Source organism: Bactrocera dorsalis, chromosome 5, assembly GCF_023373825.1.
Source record: "Bactrocera dorsalis isolate Fly_Bdor chromosome 5, ASM2337382v1, whole genome shotgun sequence".
Lineage (NCBI taxonomy): Eukaryota > Metazoa > Arthropoda > Insecta > Diptera > Tephritidae > Bactrocera > Bactrocera dorsalis.
Genome location: NC_064307.1, coordinates 69,250,854 through 69,273,808, shown reverse-complemented (window position 1 = coordinate 69,273,808; position 22,955 = coordinate 69,250,854). Strand labels below are relative to the sequence as shown.

The following is a 22,955-nucleotide window of genomic DNA, read 5'->3' as shown; positions in this document are numbered from 1 at the left end:
CAGACACTCACATAAAAATACATACATGCATTGCACACATTAGTGATTTTAGTTTCCTTGTATGTCCATGCATTAGTGCCTTATTTCGTATGGTAACACCGTAAATAAATGTGCCTGCTTCAAACCGGCCACCAGTTCATCCTGAAATCCTCAAAGCAGTTAGTTTATTATGTCTACCTGCCTGCCTCGAGACTTATTTGTTGTAAATATACACAAACTTATACTTACTTGCCTCCGCAAGCATGTGTGCTATTGTTTTAAAACCCCACACAATGGCAAGGTAGGCAATATTTCAATCAGTACAAGAAATAAATTACCGGCTTCGCGTTCTATGCAAGCAGCGCCTGAGAAAGCCACGTCACACATTACAAGCTAAATGCAAATATGTCAGGCTTTGTTGTTGTTGTAGCATATAAATAGTGCTTGTATTGTTTAAAGCGTTTGCCAACAATTTTGCTTACTTAAAAGAAAATGTTGAACTATTTTGTTGGCACTTAAAAAGTTTTACTCGCTTTCAGCAAAGTAAATGAGCTGGCGTGAGTGAAGTATCGTTACAAGAAGAGCTAAAATTTGCGCTGTCATGTGCTGCATAGTGTTTATTCAGACATGCATGTTGTGGTATGTCATGAAGCTTAAGAAGTTTTTTTAAAAATTTGGGTCCAAAATGTGTTTGCCTGAGCTTTTTAAGCCTGCATGCCGAAAAAAATAATTATTATTGTAACATTCATCACCTAAGCCTTCGTCCAATTATTAATATTCTAACCTAAAAAGCATAAGCTTCGGTTTCTTTAAGAAGTTATTCATTTTTGGCGTTGGCAATAAAAAATTAAGGATCGTTAGTCTGAGCTTTTAGGGTTCTATGCCAGATAAATTTTATTCTGGGAGAGCTAAAATTTTTCTTCCAAGCTGTGAATAACATTTTTCAGGCATTTGTGAGCTGTGGAATACAAAAGTTTAAAAAATACTTTCGGTTATAGATTTTTTAGCCTGAGCTTTTTAATGTTGCATTTTTAAAAAAAACAATTACTATTGTAACATTTATAGAACTGAGTTCTCTTCCAATTAATCCAAATAAAATCTGCAAGGCCTTAGCATAGGAAGTAAAATGATCAACACCAGAAGCATAGTTCCGGCACTTTATGCGCGGTAAAGCTTTCACAAAAGCTCGAAAGCTTCAAGATTATATATTTGAATTTAGTATATTCCAGTAAACATTGTTTAGGTGGAAAGGACGATAAAAAGTCATACCAAAAGCATAACTCGGGTACCTAAAGCTCAATTAAGCTCAATAAAGCTTTCACAAAAGCTCAAAAGTTTCAAGATATATATATTTAAATTTAGCTTATTCCAGTAAACAATCCTTTAGCTGGGAAGGAAGCATAGTCCGGGCACCTTAAGCTCAATTTACCACAGAAAAACTTTCACAAAAGCTCAAAAGCTTCAAGATACATCGTCTTTTACTTTAGATTCAAAGAAGCAATAGAAAGTGAAAGAGGCCTTGTAAAAAACCAGTAAAGCTTTCGCAAAAGCTCAAAAGCTTCAAGATACTCGTACATGGGCTTTCTCTTAAAATTTAAGGGCTATAGTGGTTCTCAAAGCTCTACTAGAAGGTCTGGAGTAGAAATACTTTTATTTGATTCGATTAGCGATCTTTTTTTTTTAGATTTAATTACTTCAATTTTAAGGAGGTTACAGTTATAATCTGAGTAAGCTCGAAAGCGATCAACGGGTCCCTAAATTATTCTAGGAATATATTTTGGCCTACATAATCTCTAAAATGGTTAAAATCTTCGGGAAAAAAAGAGTTATCATTCCTAAACAACTTAGTCTGAACACTTCGGTGGGCCAGTGAGCTTTCACTAAGGCTCTTATAACCCTGAAAGTGCGGCTAAAGGTTAAACGGTTCAACGATTTATCTTCTACGCATTCGCTTTTGATTCCTGGTTTTCATTCAGGTGTTGCAGTTAGGATCCACATTTCGTTATATTTCAGGTACAATTCTTTCTCCAAAACGGACAGCCACTGAGTTATGGGAATTTTACTAAAACAAGCATATTTTAAAGTTACCAGTCTGCACATAATTTCAAGCCATCTTTATAAAACTATACAGCTTTTATGCCGAGCACATAGCACACACACATACGAAAAGGCATGTGTGTGCGTGTAGGCTTAACGAATTCTACAATCTTTTGTAGCAACAGCCACTATTCATAGTCTGATAGGCAAACGGCAGGCAGTCACTCAAGCTGTGTGGCAGACAGACGCCGCTCAGTACACACACACACCGCCGCACGCAGCCAGTCGCACAGGCAAGAAACGTGCGTCGAGCCTAAAGATATGCAATAAAAACTATGTAAAACAAAAAGAAACAACTAACTGCCGACATTTGCTGGCAATGAAACGTTTTTGATGTCTACAGCCAAGTCTGTGGAAATTTATAGTCTAATAGACGGCCGACGAGCTGTCACACGAGAGTCAGGCAAGTGGAAGGCGCTCCACGAGTGGAGCTATATAAATTACGAGAAGAGTGATTAGAAAGGTTACGCCGAACAAGGAAGCACAAATGAATGAAATGCAGGCGGCTGGTGAGGCGCTGCATGTTGCCAGCATGTTTAGCAAAATTGCAAAATTGTAACATGTTATTAATGTGCGGAAGCACTAGTCTATGTAGACTATATATATGTATATCTATCCTCCAGTGCTTGCTTGTGGCAAGTTCAAGTAACTTACAACTACAACGGCCCCAGCATTGTGTGCATATGACATTTGATGCGTGCAACGAAATGTTGTAGGCTTCACCTACGAGCCTTGCTTTGCCCGTACGATATAAGTTGTGGTGTGCAGCGCCTAAATGTAGGCACATGCAACAACTTAAGACACTTTAAAGGCCTGTAAGTATACAATTTGCTGTTTAAACGTCGCTACTTCTAAAACGAATGCGAAATAACACAATCTTTGTTTGTAGAAAAGGCAAATTAACTATAAAGAGTTGATACCCTGCGGTGATAAGGGCGCAGGCATTTAACTATGGCATAAACTTGTGGCAAGTAAATATGAAATTTGTTTTTCCATTCCGTACACTTTTTTCTTATTTCTCCGACTCACATGCCGTTTTTCTGCCACGCTTGTTTATTGTTGCTGTACTTTGTCAAACAAAGCAGCCGGAAATTTAGCTTGCGGATATAATAAAGTAAGCAAAATAACTTTGCATACTCTTAGGCCGTATGTCAAAGGTCAATTGCGGGCAAGCGCATATTTTAAACGCTTAAGCAGCCGAATCAAGGGTGGGTAGCATAGTTTTAAGCAAATATTATAAACGCAGCGCTTGTGATTGATACGTATAAGTCTTGAGGGTTTGCGCACAAATGTATGCTTTGTTGCACACACCACACACAGTCTTTGATCCCTTTTTATTTGTTTGTTTGCTTTTTCAGTGTATTTTTTAAGATATTTAATAGTGTATAAGTTTATTTAGCGTCGTAATATTATTTATCTAACCTCTTATGGCATACTTTTAGGCTGAAAACTAATAAACTTGTTATTGGGCGATGTGTGGTAGAAAGGGTAGCGATATACCGCAAATATACCTTAGGCATTTTATGGCTCATGACGATTTGGTAGCTTTAAAAGTAGTATGTTGTTGTAATTTTTTTAGAGAGGAATGTAATTTGCTGCCACAAATCTTTCACCGTTATTTTTTTAAGAATTGCGAGCCAACGTAGGTCCACAAGTTGCTGTGGCATAGTCATCTCATTTTCACTCCAGTGCATATGACCAACAACTAAAATTTATCCTTATAATGATTTCTGAAAGAGATTTCCAGGATTAATATATCTTTGGAGCTTACTTTACACCTTGGAATCCCATTTTAGTATTTTCTGCTGTCGAGTGGCTCCGAGCTCTTCTTTTAATCACCGTCTTCCCGGAAAAGTATCTTAAAATGCAGTTTTCTTTCTCTTTTGGTAGAAGTTAAAGACATACCTTTTGCTGTAGGCGTTCTTAAGTTAGGATAGGTTAGTTGGCTGATCCAGAGTTCGCATTTGGGCTGCTTTATGTAATCCCTTGTGAAGCCGTGGAAAGGTATAACTCCTCTGTTCGATCTTATAAGTTAGCAGAGCGGGCAGGTGCTAATACAAATCTTCACAGGCTTCAATTTTCATTCTTAGCAGTTCGTTGAAGTATCCAAAATCAGCTCCTAAGTGTTTAAATATTGATCACCAAAACATGGGACAGTCAAGAAAGGAATGCTGAGATATTTCCACCTCGTCTTCTTCCATACAGCTTCTGCAGTAAACGTCCGCTCAGATTCCCATCCTTACAGCGTCGACGTCGGTAGCGTAAAGGCTTCTTAGAAACCCCAAACCTGGAAGAGAATAGCCTTACTGAAGGCAAAGAGCTCACTAGTCCCACTTTTGACTGGTCTTAAGCCAAAAAGGTCTTGTGACAGCAAATGTACCGATGGTGACCCAGAGCTAACCAAGCTCCCGCAAAGTCCAGCTATCTAGTAATATGAAAACGCACGAGGAAGCGGGAGCACTGAGCTGCTCCCGTTCTATTGATAGCTGGTCTATGTTGCCTTTCCTCGCTAGCTCATCAGCTTTAGAGTTAGCAGATACTCCGCAATGGTCTGGTACCCATACTAGCCATGTCCAAAAGTGTCCTGATGCCATTCAGAACGAGGTTAGGCATTCCTTACTCTAGTCCTAAATTCACTGTTAGTCAGTTCAAGGCTAGTATCCTCGCCCTGCTGTTAGAGTGGATGGTTACTTCTTGAAAGAGGCTGCACTCCGGAGTAGTAAGTCTACCGCTACCTTAATGGCTGTAACCTCGGCTTAGAAAACACTGCAATAGTCAGGAATTCTGAGAGTTCTGAGAGAGAGAGTAAATCCCTCCACGAACCTTTCTCTTAAGCTTTGGCCTTTTCGTTAAGAAAAAAAACTATAGCTTATAGCTGTCAAACATGAATTTTTCTAGCTTTTTTGAAACCTTTGCAATTGAAATTTAATAAATTTGGAAAAGCTACGAAAAAGTGACACTTAAATAAGCTCGAGCAGAGCGTTCGTTTTTTTACTCTTTTTTAGCAACTGCTTTATCCACATATGCATTTGTATTAGCAATTGACGCCTATCACCCACATAGCAACACTAATACATATGTATACATAGTTAGTATAACTGGCAGCCATGTCAAGCATATAGCTGCTCACCTGTTCGAAGTGAAAAAGGTCAATCAGTTAGCAAAGTCAGCGACACACAATGCCAATGTCATCATCATTGAGCTGGGTTGTTTTGCCAACAAGTTGTCGAAGCATTCACTTAAAGCGTAAGGTGAAAATGGATTTGACGCTTTTAGGCGCGTTAGCGTTTTGATTTTATTCTTTTTTCCTTCGCCCTTTTCATGTACTGAAGTGCTTTCATCGTCTATATTTGCTACTTTTTGTTGCTTTGTTGTTTTACTTATCGTGCTAGTTGCTTGCTTTTTGCGACTTTCAATCTCGCTAGCCTGCCTGCTCGGCGCCGTCTTATCATACCTTGGGGAGCACACCTTATTGGCCTTTTCACTTTCACTTTCTTCTATTAATTTTCATATTTCTTTTAGTTTGATTTTTTTTCTGGGTCCTGCCACCTGCCATGTTCGTTTGTTGCGTGCATTGCCAGAGCTCTTTGACCCACTAAACAATTTCTCAATCAATTTTTGGTAAATTTCTTTTACCACCACTTTCTTATTATTGCTTTTTCAGGTTGGTGGTGCACCCAAAATTTAACCAACTGATAATGAAATATTGCCTGGCAGCATATGTTGCTACCTTTTGTGGCGCAAATATGTATATTTATGTGTGGTCGATAGGGTTCTATACATATATTTATACATTCAAGCTTCGTGCGTGTTCGTGTGTGCGTATTGGGAGTGCTCGTAATCGAATGCCAGTCAAAGCGGGTGCATAATAAATATTTTGGAGGGTAAACACAGGAAATGTTTATGTCTGTAAGGATCTTGAGGTAGAGAAATATAATATTTTTTTCTATAGAAAATCAGCGTATATGAAAAAATTTAATATTCTTCCAGTGAAAATAATAAAATATGCAATAACTTAATATACTACCACATATGCGCTCGTTTTACCTCCAAAGCGCTCAACAACCTTTCAAGTAGCACTTTAATCTTTAGCTAAACTAAGCATCTAAGTTTCAAGCTGAATGTTTCTCCTTCTATCCAATTCGTACGTGAAAGCCTTAGGTAACCCATCTATATGTTATACCCTACCAACCTTCCTCTTTCTTCCCCTTTCTTCTGCTTGTTTTATACTCTATGGCCATTTCTCGTTTTGGGCAAAACTTTTGTGCATTTTGCACCAAAAATGTCACTGCAAGACAATAAAGACATTCAATTAAAAGTCAATTGCCTGGAACTTTATGACAATCTACAATCGACAATCGATGCCAAAAACTCAGAGACTAAATAAATAAAAGCTGCATTGCTGCAAGGCCAACTAGAAAACTTGTGTGCAACAGAGAAATTGAAAAGAAAATCAAGAATGAAGTTGAACTTGTTTAAAGTTATTTCGGTACTATTTAGTAAACTCCGTTATACAGATGAGAAGCAGAAAATATGAGGAAATTAAGTTTAATAGGTGCTAAAGCTCCTGATATTCAGAACAACAAAAATATAATTTTTTTTGGGGACTAATTTTTCTAAGTAACACAATAAATTTATTTAATGTTGAGTAAGTGTCGAAAACTGGGTTAGATTTTTGATATTATAGATATAGTCTAAATGTGGTTGAAATCACGAAAAGACGTTAAGCTCGTTTGCAGTGAAGGAAGAATTAACCCCTTAGATTAGCTTAAACTAAGACAAAGGCATCAGGTATGGGTATTTTAGGATAAGTTATGCTGAACTGGTAAGCCAATAAGTCACACATAGACCAGATTTGTTCCTTTGCGATACCAAAGTTCAGTTTCTAGGTCCACAGGAAAGGAATAGTTGTCTTTTAGGATGTCTGCGCTTGACGCGAATTTGAACTGACTGCGGCTTCACTATCGATACCTCCTCCAGTGTATCACACCGTAGGGACCTCAGATGCTTACAGCATAGTCTTTGCAATGCAAGACAAGCCCATTATTTCTTAAATGTTTAAATAAATTTCTATTCATATGACCGTTTCATGCGACGCCCTTCTCCTTCGTTGCATATCTCAAGCATTGAAGTATCCATATGCAGAGAGTATGTCTCTTATCTCCACACCCAATTGCCAGCGAATAACTCAATTTAGTGCGAAAATGCCATTCAACCGCGTTGAGCGAAACAGTCAAAAGCGAAGTAAACCCGACAGACGTGTTAAAAATAAACGAAGAGCGCCAGCAAAAAATTCAAACATTACAATTTTTAATGCATTTTACAATAATTTACGACTGAAATAAATTATCGTAATAATAAAAATTGTTGAATGGAGCAAAAAAGGCATATGAGAAGCGCATAAAAACACATGTCGGCGAAAGGGAGCACAAAAGAGAGGTATTGTTGGCTAGATAGGTAAGGGTGGCATCAGTTGTTGTTACCAGTGCACCAGCCAGGGTTCGTGTAAACCGTACTCGAGTGAAAAGCTTAAGAGTTTTAGTTTTCATTGAGGTTACTAGGTAAATCAAACAGTGTGAGGAAGAGGACTCCTAAATATATGTTATAAATTGTTAAAAAATGTTATCTTGAGTGCTCAGGATGCTTTCAATTGAAGCTGAAAGCCTAACTTTTGTCTTTTTATGTTTGCCAAATGATTTCTTTGACAGGTGATTAGACAAAGCATGGAAGAAAACTGGAAACTTCTCCTCTTTCCTTAACTTCCTCACTTTGACTCTCAACAGCGCCATCTGGCGAGAGTTGCTGATGTTGAAAGTTTATTTTGAGATCTTCTAAATGATAGAATAATCTTGAAATGCCTCAGGCTAGGGTTTTAAGAAATTCGAAAGCAGTTTTATATCTTCCGACTCCTATTAATATTCCTCAAGGGATTTTGTACTCCATATCCCACAGAAAAGGTCTAAAATCGAGGGGTAAGGGGTCAACTTCCAGTCGAAAATTTCTGAAGTTCAAAATCCGGCTTCCACACTTGTGCGTTGGGTACAAAACTAAAGGCTATTAACATATGGGGCTGTCGAAAAATGACGTAGTTCTGGCTGAGGGCTAAAAAAGTTGCATACAAATGTATGAGAGTGAGTCACAGTGAGGGGCAATGCGAAGACTGTAAGCGGCTGAGGGACGCAATAACTTTGTGGCAACAAAAAAAAACCAAAATCAGAATCCCATCAGTAGGGTGTGGGTGTTATGCAATAGCAACATACATACATACTTGATATTGTTGAAAAAAGTTGCATGCAACGCAGTTAAGTGAAATTTATGAAGCGCACTGGAGTCAGCCTACATACACATATTTCGCGCACTCGCACACACACAACCACATGCGTTGGTGCAGCACTGTATATTTGCGTATGTATGTGTTGCAGCTGATAATTCACTTGCTTGCCGCAGGCTACTTGGGCACGTATGCCGCTGAAAGGGTTAAAGCCGTGCCGCCGATTATTTATGTGTGCTAAAAATATAGTTTGTGTGTGTGTATACATACATTCAAACCATATGTTGGCGCCTTTGTATCGTTATGTGTGTATTTGTAGCGCAAATTTGCCACGGTTGGGCGTAAAATTATTGATAAATCTACTGCAAATGGCTAAATTATGGTAATAACGCCAAACATCAACACACTCACGCGCGTGTCTGTTTGTGTGCGCGAAAATTCGCCAACAATTTAAGTGTTGGCCGGAAATTTCTTGGAAAGGTGAAAATCGTCGATTGTTAGTGTTTGAGTATTGTGAGCATACATATGTGAGGAGAGGATAAATATTTTATAGCAATATTTCTTTTTTTTATTATATACATATATCTACATATGTATAAGGCAGATATAAAAGCAGTAATGAAGGGATTCCAGAAATCTCATACCTAAAAAACAAATTATTGTTGGAAGATATTTAACTTTTAAAAATTTAACTCTGAAAGCGTTTATTCACAAAAAAGTTTGTGTAATTTATTTTTCAGCTAACAAAAAATTTAAGAAACTTAACTTAAAACTTAACTTAACTTAACTTAACTTGACTTAACTTAACTTAACTTAACTTAACTTAACTTAACTTAACTTAACTTAACTTAACTTAACTTAACTTAACTTATCATAATTTAACTCAAAATTTAACTTATCGCAGCTTAACTTTTGTAACTCATAACTTAAGAAACTTAACTTAAACCTTAACATAACTTAACTATTTTTAAACTTACAACGTAAAAAATGGACAAGTAACTTGGAAAGATATGAGATCTTCGGTCCAGTAGAAGGACTGCCAACCAAAAACGTAATTAATTATGTAAATGAAACCTTAACGCAACCTAACTCAATTTATCTCAATTTAACTTGCTACGTAAAAATCGGCCAGTAACTTAGATGGATATCATATTGTCAGTCCAGAAAAAGTCAGCTAACCAAACAACTTAACTTAACTTAACTTAAAACGTAACATAACATAAATTACTACAAAAAAAATTCGACCAAAAAGCTAGTAAGGTTGGAAATCACAGGCCCAGTAGAAGTTCATTTTTTTCTAAGTCTCTATTTTCGAAAGGTCTCTACCAAATTTATACTCTATTTTTATCAATAATAAGGTTACGGAGAATTTCTTTAGTCCTTGAAAAGGATTTCTCCTTCTACCGTTCCTTTTTTGACATTACACCCATTGACCACCCACACCCATTGGGACGTCAGTAGCTTTTATTCCTTGTGAGGTTAAACCAGTTGTATATCCAGAGTGCAGACAGGTCTTTATGCATATGGTTCTTCTATTGCACACATGGGCGCCCTTGCCTCCGTTATACACCCATGTGGCTCGAATTGAAGGGGCTTTTCGTTGAGACAACGTTTTCCATGCGAACGAGATGGCCTAACCAGCACATTGATCTCAAGATGTATACCACAAATTGTAAGAAGTAAACCATTTTACTTTCTATGTTCGATTAACCCCATTTTATTCACATATTTTACAAATGTGACCAGTTTATGGTGACTGCCATCAAAACTTTTTATAATATTCCGTTTAGTCATCGAATATTCTGAATTTTAGTGTCACATGCCTGTCTAGACGCCATTTAACCACTGACAATTGTCGAAGTTGAAAAAATGTGCGCGTGATTGAAGGAAATTAATTTAGCTCTTGCCGAATGACTGAAGAAAATTGTAAGAAAGGGTTATTGGACAGCATATAAGCAAACCAATTATACACAGGTATAACACACTTAATGAATTCTAAATACGCACCTTGTGACACATATTTCTGGCTTGCAATGACACATATGACAGAACTATGAGACTAGAGAAACCGATAGTGGAAGAGGAGGGCATATTATGATAACTTTAATATATTTTTGGCATTTTGTACCACATATTTATGCCCAGCAATATCGCTGATGACAGAGCTTTGTGGCTTTGAGTTTGGAAAATGGAAAAGAAGCGCATATTGCCCAAGAAAGTATGTTGTTCATCGATTTTTTGTAAGATTACTGGCGTTTTTTAAATTACAGTCAAGGTTAAAATCATTTTACCTAAATCAAAATTCAAATGTGTAATACTGGTATATATACTTTTTTACATAAATCCGGTGAGAATTACAAGCCAACTCGAAAATAAGCGAAAGGCGCGCTATCTATCAAATCTTCTCTATTTGCAACACTTAATTAATTTACCTCATAAACAAATTTTCAGAAAACTTTATTGCTAACCGTGCAATGTGTGTCATTCTATCCACGCGCGTCGTTCAATATTTATTTTGCAGCACGAATTAAATATATTTTTATCGCATGCCACACCTACTCATATTAATAATTTGACACATTTTCTTTTGATTCGATAATTTCCTATATTTTTCTTATCGCACATTTTGAATGTGGCATTTTTACGTTTATCTACTAATTTTTCGTACACAATTCTTCTACTGCACTCCCTTGCCACACGCATACGCCGTTGGTGTCCGCTTTAATTTGCCCATTTGCGGCACGCAAAGTCTTTTTATGCGTCCACAAGGAGTCGAAAGTTTCGGCAATATTTATACATACATACATATGTATGTATTTATATATTTTTTCGCGTATTTCTTGCTCTTCAATATTTTATGGCCAACGTGTGACACGTTAAATGTCGCCATGTAGTCATCAGCGCTGACACGATTTCGTAGCGAGGACAATGGAAATTATGATTACTTTAATATATTTTTGGCATTGTGTTAAGATACTGCTTTCCTAAATTTCCTACCTCCACTTAGCTGCATTCTTTTGACTTTGTTGTTAAATTATGAATGTCATTAGTTGGAGACATTTATGTAGAGATAATGTCATCCTTAGTGAGGCCTGCGAACTTATCGATTCGAAGTGTGAGTGTGGGGAACTCTAAGAGACGTATGAGCGAGTATGAAAAAATATTCCCACAGCCTTAAGTAGGCTTTGAGAGTAGCTCATGATTTTACGTAAAGTCAAGTAAACTCATACAACTAATAGTTGATGAGGGGGCTATAAAATGTGTGTTTTTTTCTCAGTTTGATTTTTGTAAACTTTTAATTTTTTTCGTTTTCTTATTTTTTTTTTTTGGATTTAGAATTTTAAAGTCGGAAGTAATATGGAAATTCCATATTAACTCTAGTTCTGTTCTTAAATATGCTTGAAATGCGAAAGCTCAGATAGAACTAGTACTTAAAGACTTAGGTTGTAGAGAGGAAAGTCTTACAATGTAGAGATTCAGAGAAGTTTTCATAGAATAATATGCAGCATTTTTCTTGGATAGTAATTTTCAAAATATTATTGGTTTCTTCCGATGTAACCTTGCTTGTTTCACTGCGTAAGCCATTTCTGTTCACTTCTTTGGAGAATTGTTAACCACAAGCAAGGATCTGTAAATTAGGCTCCTAAATGTATGCTTATAAATTTTTACCTTCTGTACTTCCATGAGTACTTGAGATTTTAATTACTTGAATTAGCCTTTAACCACGTTTGAAATACTCGTTTAGTCATTTCAATTCATTTCAATGAATAATTGTTAACTATGAGCAGGGATCCGTATATTTGAGCTCCTAAATGTATACTTCTAAATTTGTGTCTTCTATTTTAAGATTTTAATTACCTAACTTAACCTCTAAACGCGTTTACTACAGTGCGTAAGCCATTTCTGTACACTTCATTGGTTAATTATTGACTATCAGCTACGATCTATAAATTCGGGCTCTTAAATGTATGCTATAAATTGTTATATATTTGGGTCTTCAACCATGAGTACTCCGGATTCTTTCCATTCAAGCAGAAAGCATAATTTTTCGCTTTTTCTGCTACCAAATGATTTTTTTGACATCTAAAGCGTTACCTCCGGCTTAACTTAGATTTCTTCCAACCACTAAAGGTACTTCATAAAGTAATTATTATATTTTATTGACCATTACTTTACCTACTAAGTCTTCCTGTTAAAGCTTTGGCTTACTTGGCGTGAGTGGCTCTTGAGCTACCTACGTACCTTTCCACTTCTGACAATAAATTAATTGCGGTTAAGCACAAATCTACACTAAAATACGTTTCCAAGAAGAAAACCGACTTCTTTATTCCATAAATATGACTTTCAAGAAGAAAACTGAATTCTTTATATGCATAAATATCACTTCCAGGAAGAAAACTGAATGCTTTGTTCGCATAAATATGACTTCTAAGAAACCTTTCCCACATTTAGCTCCTGAATACTTCACTTTTCTTTCAGCACAAAACAGCTTAGCCTCTGCTTCTGACAGCTCGATTTAGCATGCTTACTATGTGCTCTCCATCTAACGTTTTTTTAAAGCCCCTCGCTGCTAATCGCCTTCCTTCTGTTGCCTTCGTAAGAACTCGCTTTATTTATTTAACTAATGGCACTATTTTCATTCACTGCATTGATTGTTGTTTTTGCTCTCTACCTGTACCAGCTCACAGTTCCCAATATATATGCCGATTGTAATATTTATTAAATAAAGTGTTTCCTTTGTACTCGCCTAAGCGAAATCACATTTTTTGCACGTACGCTCACTCCCATTCCCTGTTGGCTTTCGCTCCTTTGCGACACGTCTTTGATTTTTGGCTAAGAGCTATTATCTTTGCTTATTTCGTGCTTCTTCTGACTGCTGACCTGCTTTCCTCGCAGTCTTGTTCCTGTTGTCACGAACAGCATATGTCATTGTTATAGACTATTTACCGTTATATGTGTTCTTTTGTAATTTTGCTAATTGATTTTTATTTAATTGGTATTTGTGTGACACAAGCTCATGTGGCACGTTTCTTTGTGTGTATTTTTTACTGTTAACAATGGGAGTAAAAGTTTTTACCTTAATATTGTGAGTCTCTACGCTAGTGAACCATTTTACTGGAGGGAAGGTTAAACTGAATCAAATTAGGTCAACAGTATTTGTGGTTCCAAGGCTTTCGAAGTGTTATTTTAGTCCTTTTTTCTTAAAATTTTATGACTTTTCGAAGAATTTTGACAGTCAAGCTCCTGAGTTTCGTTATATTCCTCAGCTCATATGATAGAGGTAATCTTTATATATATAAATCTTCTGACCGTGTGTTTGCCTTGAGATTGCTCCTAAACGGATGGGCCGATTTTGATGAAATTTTGTCTGTACGTTTCAAGGAGATTCGGGAAAGGTTATGTTTACAATTTGGTCCACTGGAAAATGTTTTTTTAAATTATTTTTTTCATTTTTAATCAATTTTTAATTTTGTAATGTTTGATCGATAGATGGCGCTACCATCGCAGTATCCAATATTCAAACCTTAAATTGGGCGTAAACGTGTATGAAACAAAACGATGCCAAAGTAAAAGGCGATATCGTTGGATATATATCATTATGAGGAAAAGTCGGAAAATTGGACATTTCTAAAAGTAAATTTTTCCATACACATTTTTTTCAATTTTTGTTATTTTGTTTTTCAATATTTTGATTTGTAAATTATTTGATTCGTTCAATTTTCGGTCGCTTGCTTTTTTTTTTCGTCTATTCAAAGAAAAAATTATTGGAAATTATTCAGTGAAAACTTTACGTGTGTTTCACACAAAGAGGTCAATTGCAGATTGAAATTTGTTACGAAGCCACCAAGAGGTCGACCTAATATCGGTCGGTGTTCTTTTTGCCAACAAAGTATGGCAGGCCAAGGCAAGGCAAGGCAAGAAGTACTCCCAGGATGCGGAGACATACGTTCGGAATTATAATTCGCGGTCAATCAGCAAGTGATCGTCACGATGTTACAGCACGACTTTTCCTACAACAGTTACGATGTTTGATTGTCTTTATCTTGAAGCAACGTATATGTGGTGCTGTTGGATGAGATGTACTTTGTTGAGTGGCAAAAACCTCTATTTTGCATGCACACATTCTTCTTTGGATGATGGTTACACCATAATATGATTCATGGACCTTGCGGACATTACAATCCCACTTCGGTTTGTATGTCCTGACAATAAATGCACGAAACACTATTCACTCTGCTTTTCTTTCGGAAGCACAAACTAGAAATGGTAGATATCAACTCTATCGGCGTCGCTCACCAGATAACAGAACGTTCAGTATTCAACTTAGAAGAGTGAATATCGAAGTTGACAACACATGGATCGTACTGTATTCACCATTATTGTCTAATTCACATTCAAACTCATATCAGTGTTTAGTATTGCAATTTGGTGAAATCGATAAAATACGTTTGGAAATACGTGACCAAAGGAAGCACAACTTTCGTCAGTGATCCATTTGCAAGGACATTCGGAATACTTTGATATTATAATTGGGATGCATCGTTCCGAAGAAATAGTTACGCAGAAAGCAAGGCCAACCAGTAGATTGACATCCAGGTGTCTTATTAACTAATGCATTAGGACGAATTTACACAATCCACCCGAAAAACAACGATTGTTTCTACCTTCGGTTGCTATTTGATTAAGGTACGCGGTTCAACTTTATTTGAGTCATTGTTTGATACTGTGAATGGTGATATGGGAATTGTGAAAGTTTTGGAGAAGTAAGCCAGCAATTACAAATGCTGGAACACGTTAATCACTGGAATGAAAATGAAGTTCGCATACTTTTCGATATAAAAGATTGTCAAAGACATTTTACATCGTCTTCGCTAAAAAATTGGAAATGGTACAATAACGTTGATACTTCCGGTGGTTCGATATCAATTCCATCTCCCCTTTATCAATTCACGAAAGATGAACTCATCACGAATGTTCGGACATTGGCCAAAATTATCGTAACTACGAATCCTTAAGTGCACGCGCAATGTTAGCTGCCAAAAATACCGATGTTGATGACTAAAACTGGAAGATACAAAGTCAAATACCGGGAGACTTGCGTACATACAAAAAAATCGAACATCTTGACAATGACGACGACCGCCGTCAATTATCCAGTGAAATTTCTAAATTCTTTGGAGAGGCTTGGTATTCCACAGCTTCCTGTGCGTCTCTTAGTTGGACCTGTCATTATTATGTTTCGCTTTATTCATGCAACGTTTCTGTGTAATTTAACCCGACTGATTGTGAAGCACCCTTAGAATACAAGTGCGCAGAATGCTTGATTGTAACGAATTCCTTTGAGGTCTAACGATTTGCCATTTCAGCTCAATGTATTCCGTTTCCAGTGAAAATTGAATTTGAGATGACGATCAACAGGATAGTCGCATAGCGGGTGGCATAAATTTGAAAATGCTATGTTTTTCACACGGCCAGATATAAGTGGCGTGCACACGAGTTGGAAAACCATCTTCTCTGTACATTAACGCACCGGGACAGAAACCAAAAAATGTTGTTTATCAAGCTGCGTTACATTGAAAAAAAATGTAGAAAAATCTCAATTAAATGATATCAACACAATATGAATTTTCATTTCAAATTTCTTTTCATTTCAAAGCATATAATTTCACGCAGGACAACGGCTGCGGGGTCAGCTAGTATAATATAGTATTTGTAGTTCTATAGTACTTAAGTGTTACTTTAGGCATTTTTCTTAAAATCGTCAACCTTCTCACAGAGCTTTGACAGCTTTAGTGAAGCTCCTAGTTCATGTCATCGTGAGGCGGCTAGTATTCTTAGCTCATATGGTCGAGGAAAAGCCAGAAAGTCAATTTCTTGAAAGGTTTTCAAGCTTTTCTGCCTTGCGACTTAGCTCAAAAACAAGAGAGGTTAATAAAGCGTTGAGTAAAAGCTTATTAAAGCTTTATCCTTAAAAAGCTTTCATCTGCTAAGCTTTCACTTTCTATACACCGATGGAAGCATGCCAAGAGTGGACTAAAAAGCTTAGTAAAGAGTCAAGTGAAAGCTTTATCCTTAAAAAGCTTTCGTCTGCTAAGCTTTAACTTTCTATACACCGATGAAAGCATGCCAAGAGTGGAAAGCTTAAGAGATTAAAAAAGATTAAAAGCTTATCAAGCTTTTTCCTTAAAAAGCTTTCATCTGCAAAGTTTTCATTTTCTTTACACCGATGAAAGCATGCCAAGGATTTATTAGAGTAAACAAGATATTTATTTAATTTTCGCGAATGAATAATATTAGATAAAAAAAATCAAATATATGGACCTCAAACAAACAAATAACGGAGTTAAGTATATTAACAGCTGATAAGTATGCCAAAAATTTAAACTAAAGTCAATACGGAATTAAATTGAATTTTTCTCTCAGTGCGTCTCACTTCCAAGCACTCTCCTTCTTCTTCCAATCACTCAGTACATCATAAAACCACGCTCACTTTCAAGGTTTGTGTCCGTGCTAAAATTTCGCGGTCCCTCCCAACTTCTATCATTCGGCTTGTTGCCTGCGTAGCTTTCGTTTGACGATGGATTCACTTTCATATTCGAATTACTATCTGTGCCAGCAGCTGAGCGCTTGAAACCCTTCCAGAAGTCGGGATAGACAAACAAGAGCAACAATAACTCCAGCGCCAACGTTATGAAGTAGCAACCGCAGAGGTAGAGCACAAACCAGCCATCGATTAGACGTATTAAAGCCTGAAAATTATAACGATCCGCTTCATAATTATCCAAATTCGTTTCGCCGAAATACAGGAACACTAACAAAACTATAACCGCAAACTTTGAAATCAAAATGCAACTGCGCACGAAGCGATTGGTCTCGATCATGCCGCAATGCCAGCTACCGAAGAGCGGCTGAAAGAGAAACCAAGCCATGAACACATCATAATAGGCGGCTCTAAATTTTTTCCACTTCTGCGCGCCCGACAACTTTTTGCTTGTAGTTTCCTCCTTGCCTGCCGCATCCTCGGCCAACTTATCGGGTTGCACACTTACCGGCGTTCGGCCAATCCATTTGCGTACAGTGCAGTGTTGCTTCTGGCCGGTCGTTAGATTGACAATGGTTATAGACTCACAGTACCACGACGGATAACGGCCACTCTTGTCTTGACTTATCTGCAGTCCGTTGAGTTTACTGGCGTGTATGGGCAGTTCGAGCACGCAAGTTGTGTGCGGCCGCAGAAACGGATGCTCCGGATCCTGTGTGACCGTGAAGGTTTGACCGCTCGGCAATGTAATCAGTATTTTCGCCGAACTTGCTGCCGTCCACTGACCGCCCGTAGTTATATGCAAAGCTATATTGCGCATCACGATTTGTTCGTTTTCACTCAACTCGGCGACCAATTTCGCATGATTCGTTGTCAGATCATCACAAGTGCGTAGCAGTAACCATAAGAAGACCAAAAGTAGCAAGATGTAGAATGCGACTACATACCAATTTACGTCCAAGTGTTGCTTTAATATGCGATCGCGTACCAACTCCTCGGCCGTGCTGTAGTAGGAAGAACCCGCGAATATGGACATGTGATGGCAAAGGCAGGTAATATTGTCGCCACCTTCCGGATCGATTGCAGCGATGCAACCCTTGCTCTGCCATGTGGGATTATCCAGATTCACATTCCACGACAGGCACTCGTATAGCTCCACAGTGAAGGCATAGTGAGCTCTACGCCGTACTTGCACACCTTTTGCAGCGATTAGCGCCAAATAGCACCAACCAGCTTTGTCCGCACAATTTGAATCGGCATATTTCGTGCCATTTTGGATGATGTCCTTGCTCGTCTTATGCAACTTCACTTGCTTACCCTCTACACGCACTGCTTTCAGATTTGGCATCTTATTGCATTTCACCAGCACATCCATATCCAACTCGACTTTTACGATATTGATAATGACAGCGGCGCCCTGTGGCGCGCGTATCTGATATATCGGCATTTCTTCGGCAGCCTCCACATAGCCACGTAGCAAAGCTGGCTCTTTTAGCGTGCGTTGTTGCAGCATTTCAAACTTGAACGGTACTTTGAGCTCGATACCCGAAATCGTTGGGTTAGCTTCACTGAATGCGCTGAAGTAGAAGACGGTAGTGGTGATGGGATGTTCTGTGGGATACCACCAGAACGGATTCTCCTTGAACGAAATCATTTGTGCGGTCATTTCGGTGCCACCCAGTTTCGCTTGCATATCCTGCAACATTGGTTTGGTGAGCACAGCTGTGGTAAAGTAGTCCAATGAGACCACGGTCAAAGCTTCAGTCTCATCTATACCGAAAGCTATCATCTGCACAGTTAACTTATCAACTACCAGGCCGTGATCGCCCTTATGCACGTTGTGGCTACTTGCCACACCCATGTCACGCAATAATTCGAAGGAACGACAAATGGCATGCATCCATATATTGATTGCTGCTAAGACCGTGTCGTTGAGCTTCGTATGTGCGCCGTAATATTCGATGAGCTGTGCGTGCTTCGGCGCTAAAGGCGCACGCTCGTCTGCAACTCGTAACATGCCACCTTCGAATTCCCACAACAGCGATTGCACGTCAACAAATCGTTCCGATTTATTTGAGAACTTAGACATCATGCCCACCAATTCTTCGGTCATATCCCGTACATCTTCCTTGTGCATATCCTTTATGTCGCCATTTGCAATAACCTTGTCAAAACCCTCAGACATTTTATCCAACAGTTCATTGAATACGTTGACCTTTTCGCTCGTTAAGTTCCCCATCGGATCAACCAGCTCGCTGGTCATAGTGCCCAGTTGGCGCACATCCGTCAAGCTTTCGGCCTTAAAGTTCTTGAAAGCCGACAGCACGTGCTTAATTACATCCAGCGGCTGTTCCGCCATCATCAGCGTTGCTTTGACCACAGCGCGTGCATACTCACCGCCTTCGAGCAAACGCTCCACATTGTTGGCTGGCTCTTGCATGTATGCTTGTATTTCTTTCAGCCCTTTCGGTATGTCCGGCTTCACCAGCTCTATTGGCACTTCGTATTTCTGACAGGCATCAAGGCTGTCGCATATGCGAAAGCTGAGCGCCTTTACTTGCGGCACGTAGATCTCCCAATGCGGATCGGTTGTGCGATCATATAGCAGATTACCTGCCTTTAGCACATAATATATGGGCAAATTACGATCGGTCCAACTGCTGCAGGCGGCCTTGAAGAGCGTATCACCCGGTATGCCTTGCTGCGGTGTGATCGTACAGCTGCCACCGGTCGGCGGATCGTTGCGTTTGAAGGTCGCTATTGCCTCGCTATCGACGCCGTCAGCTATGAGCGTGACATTGAACTTGAAGGTAGCCGCCTTCGGTGGCATGAACCGTACCTTGCCGTTACTGTTGGTTGTTATGAATTTATCGTCGACGGCAAAGTAGAATTTAAGCGAGTCGCCACAATAGCCGATACATTCAACGTCTATGGATATGCTTGAGTCGTCGTTGTAAAAGTAATCCCAACAATTGTGTGCACACAAAAGCAGCAGTGGGATTTTAGTGCCATACTCGACTCTGAGGTACAAATGATCGCCGGCAATTGCACCCGTAACTAGTGATGTTGTATGGAGTGTGATCTTATAGAGACCCGTTACGGCGAGATAGTGGCCGTCTATACTGCATTTGGGCGCTACAACGTTATTGAAGCGAAGTGAGTATTTAAAAGGAATAAGTTTGTTGCAGTAAAAACTCACTTGAGCACATAATGCTGGTATTCTGACAATACTGACTATTCAAATCTTTCTCAATTGGTGTGCAACGCCACTCAAACGTATACCGTTGTTTGTCTTTTGGCTGGCTAAAATCGTAGCTGTGTGAACCATCCAACTCTACCACTTGCTCCCTGCCAATTGAGATGAGGTCAGCGCCATCGATGTGACTATAGATATCCAGGTTGACGAAGTCAATGTGGCACTAACGAGACAAATTATTAAAAATCATTACAAATTTCTTGCACTACTGACCTCACAACGTCCCGTTGTGCGTCCATCGCTCTTCGTCACGATTATGCGATTATTTGTGCCCTTCGTGTCGGGCCGCACTGAGACTACAAATGGCATCCAAATCACGCGCGGCACGTTCGTCTCGCCGAAATCGACTAGAGTCGCTGAAAAAGTATTTCGAAACTCAGAAGCTGAGTTTACTGTTTCTTCAATAACATACCGCCAGTGCCGGTAACCGCCTTCCACGTGTACACCACCGGTCGTCCACACGAGTGTCCAAGCACGGCTATTTCATTCTTTTTGCCCACATCAATCCAGATCGGCTCGTCAGCGTATTGACCGTGTACACACTTGCAATAGGTGCATATGTCCTGCAGTGAGAAGGGCACACGGGAGAGGCAGAAATAGATCACTAGCAACCAAGGCGACATGAGCGTAAAAATTTTTGTTATTGTCTGGTTGGGACCTCAAGAAAACGTTTTACAATAAAACTGAAATTTCTGGCTTGAAACTTTTTACAATAAAAATCAAATTTCTGACTTCCAACGTAAAGGAAATCAAATGAGCAGTGAAGAAATATTTCGTTTTTCGAAGAATTTTCAGTTGTAAATTGTCAAGTGTTGAAAAGTGTACTGAAGATTACATAACTATATGCCCAGACTTTGGGTTTTTGAACAAGAAAGTGGTGAAGGGAGCGAGTAAAATGGACCAGATGAGAATAACAGTTAACTTCGGTTACACCAAAACTCGATTTGGCTGTTGAAGAGTTCATAATGCTTCATCAAGAAAGTTTTTGCTAACTGCTAATCTATTTTAGTGGTTTCTCTCAATAATATTAGATTTGATGAAAATGAAAACTACGTCAACATCCGACCAACATATATACAAGTGAAGTAAGAGGTAATACTTATGGTCAACCGGCTCAGTATTTAGCGCACTGGCGGATCAAAGTGTGAAATAGAAACCGGAGTGGGCTTACTCTGTAGTAATCCATACACAGAACTAAATGACTACAATTCAGTCACTCAGACCGAAACTTTGGGCAAAATAAAAGGCCAAGTGGACTTCTGCTCTAACTAATAAGTCCATTAACCTTCTAAGTAGGGGATAGCCAAGCGACAATTCAGGCAATCCGTAACGACTGAGCCTCATTACGATAGGTTTTGCAAGCTATTGTCCGCTTCTCAGTAGGTAAATTTGTTAAATCAACTGGGTGCGCGATCATATAAGAATAGAAGCAAAATTAAAGGCAAACGAATAGACCCGCTTAGAGGCAGACACAATTCCCATAAGCTACATTAGATAGATAGTAATTCAGGCTTTGCTTTGCGATCTATGGTCTATTGTTCCTGTGGGCTTTTGAGCTCCTTCAAGGGTTCTTTCATACAGTGAACTCTAGAGGAACATCTCAGGTCTTGGAACACTAAGAAAACAGGTCATACCACTTACTTTGGGTTAGTATAAATGTGGTTGATGGTTTTGGACAGACCAAATTGTTTCTTAATTCCATGCAAAAGGGAGTTTAGTAACATTGTAGGGCTGATCACAGCGCACCTACCTTTAAGATCGGACCTACGGAAGATCGGAAAAGTTAATTCGGCAGAACGAAGAGCATCATGAGACGCAGCACATTATCTATGCGAATCTTCAGCCTTCAGCCAGAGGAGACGTGACAAATTCCACGGCCTCCAATGATCCAACTTAGACGAGATTGGAAAATTGTGGTGGAGAAATCAGTTCTTTACCGAATCCACTGAGTTGAAGACTTAATTTGGTTACCAACCGGGAACAAAAAAGGGTTAAAAATGGCTTAAGTGTGACCGCCTGCATCCTGCTGCTCATATGATTTCCTATTCCATTAAATTTGGCGACTTATAAATAGGTGTTTGGGACCTCATAATAATAATGAAATGAAAGCATATAACTTTGGCAAGTTTTCTCAAACATAGGAATATAATTTTTGATCGAAGTCGAGTTAAAGTCACACTCAGCTGGGAAGCGAGCAAATAAATACCTCTGTGAACTATTCTATACTACACATATAATAATAATATATATACAACAACACTTCCGAATTAAGTGCATTTGCAATCCTTTCACGATAATATTTTGGGGACAAAAAAAGCAGTGAACCTAGCGCTTTGCTGCAATGGGACAACAGCTAAGTAAGTGTATTGAAATTCAAATGTGAACCCAAAGAGGAAGTCTCACAAGCATGCTCTTGTACATACACATATGACGCAGCAAACATATGTACTAGCACTAATGTGAGCACATACTGCATATATATATGTATGTATGTATATCTCTATATACACAAGCTTGTATATATACATACATTTAAAAGTGTTGACAAACCAAAAAACAGACAATGGACATATGTATGCATACATGTAAGTGTGTGTGTGCTCGCATGGTATGCTCAGCCAACAAACAGCGCCAAATTGAGTTATACAAACATATATACCTGTATGTGCTGCTATGTATGCAGATATGCCAACGCAAGTGAAACGCTTGAAAGCTCAACGCATTACGTATACGCCCTGTTGAATGGCGCAACGAAATCTACTTTCAATTTCAATGCAATGCTTGTGTCTCTTTTCCTTTTTTAACCAATT

The 22,955-nt window shown here is 38.7% G+C and overlaps 1 protein-coding gene across 1 annotated transcript; it reads right to left on the bottom strand.

Annotated features, from left to right (window-relative positions):
* Positions 1-16,568: 16,568 nt before the first annotated feature.
* LOC105227850 (uncharacterized) lies at positions 16,569-21,253 on the bottom strand. Its single transcript, XM_011207388.3, has 4 exons — positions 20,558-21,253; positions 20,359-20,501; positions 20,089-20,308; positions 16,569-20,024 (listed from the first exon to the last, which is right to left on the bottom strand). Exons 1-4 carry the CDS (start codon positions 20,766-20,768, stop codon positions 16,813-16,815), a joined length of 3,786 nt encoding a protein of 1,261 aa, XP_011205690.2. The 5' UTR covers positions 20,769-21,253; the 3' UTR covers positions 16,569-16,812.
* Positions 21,254-22,955: the final 1,702 nt, after the last annotated feature.

Excerpts from the sequence above, each read along its gene's own strand:
- LOC105227850 (XM_011207388.3), bottom strand. The coding sequence starts at position 20,768 with ATGTCGCCTTGGTTGCTAGTGATCTATTTCTGCCTCTCCCGTGTGCCC. Across the intron at positions 20,502-20,557 it reads GGCGGTTACCGGCACTGGCG|CGACTCTAGTCGATTTCGGC; the intron begins GTATGTTATTGA and ends ATACTTTTTCAG. Across the intron at positions 20,025-20,088 it reads TACCAGCATTATGTGCTCAA|CGCCCAAATGCAGTATAGAC; the intron begins GTGAGTTTTTAC and ends ATAACGTTGTAG.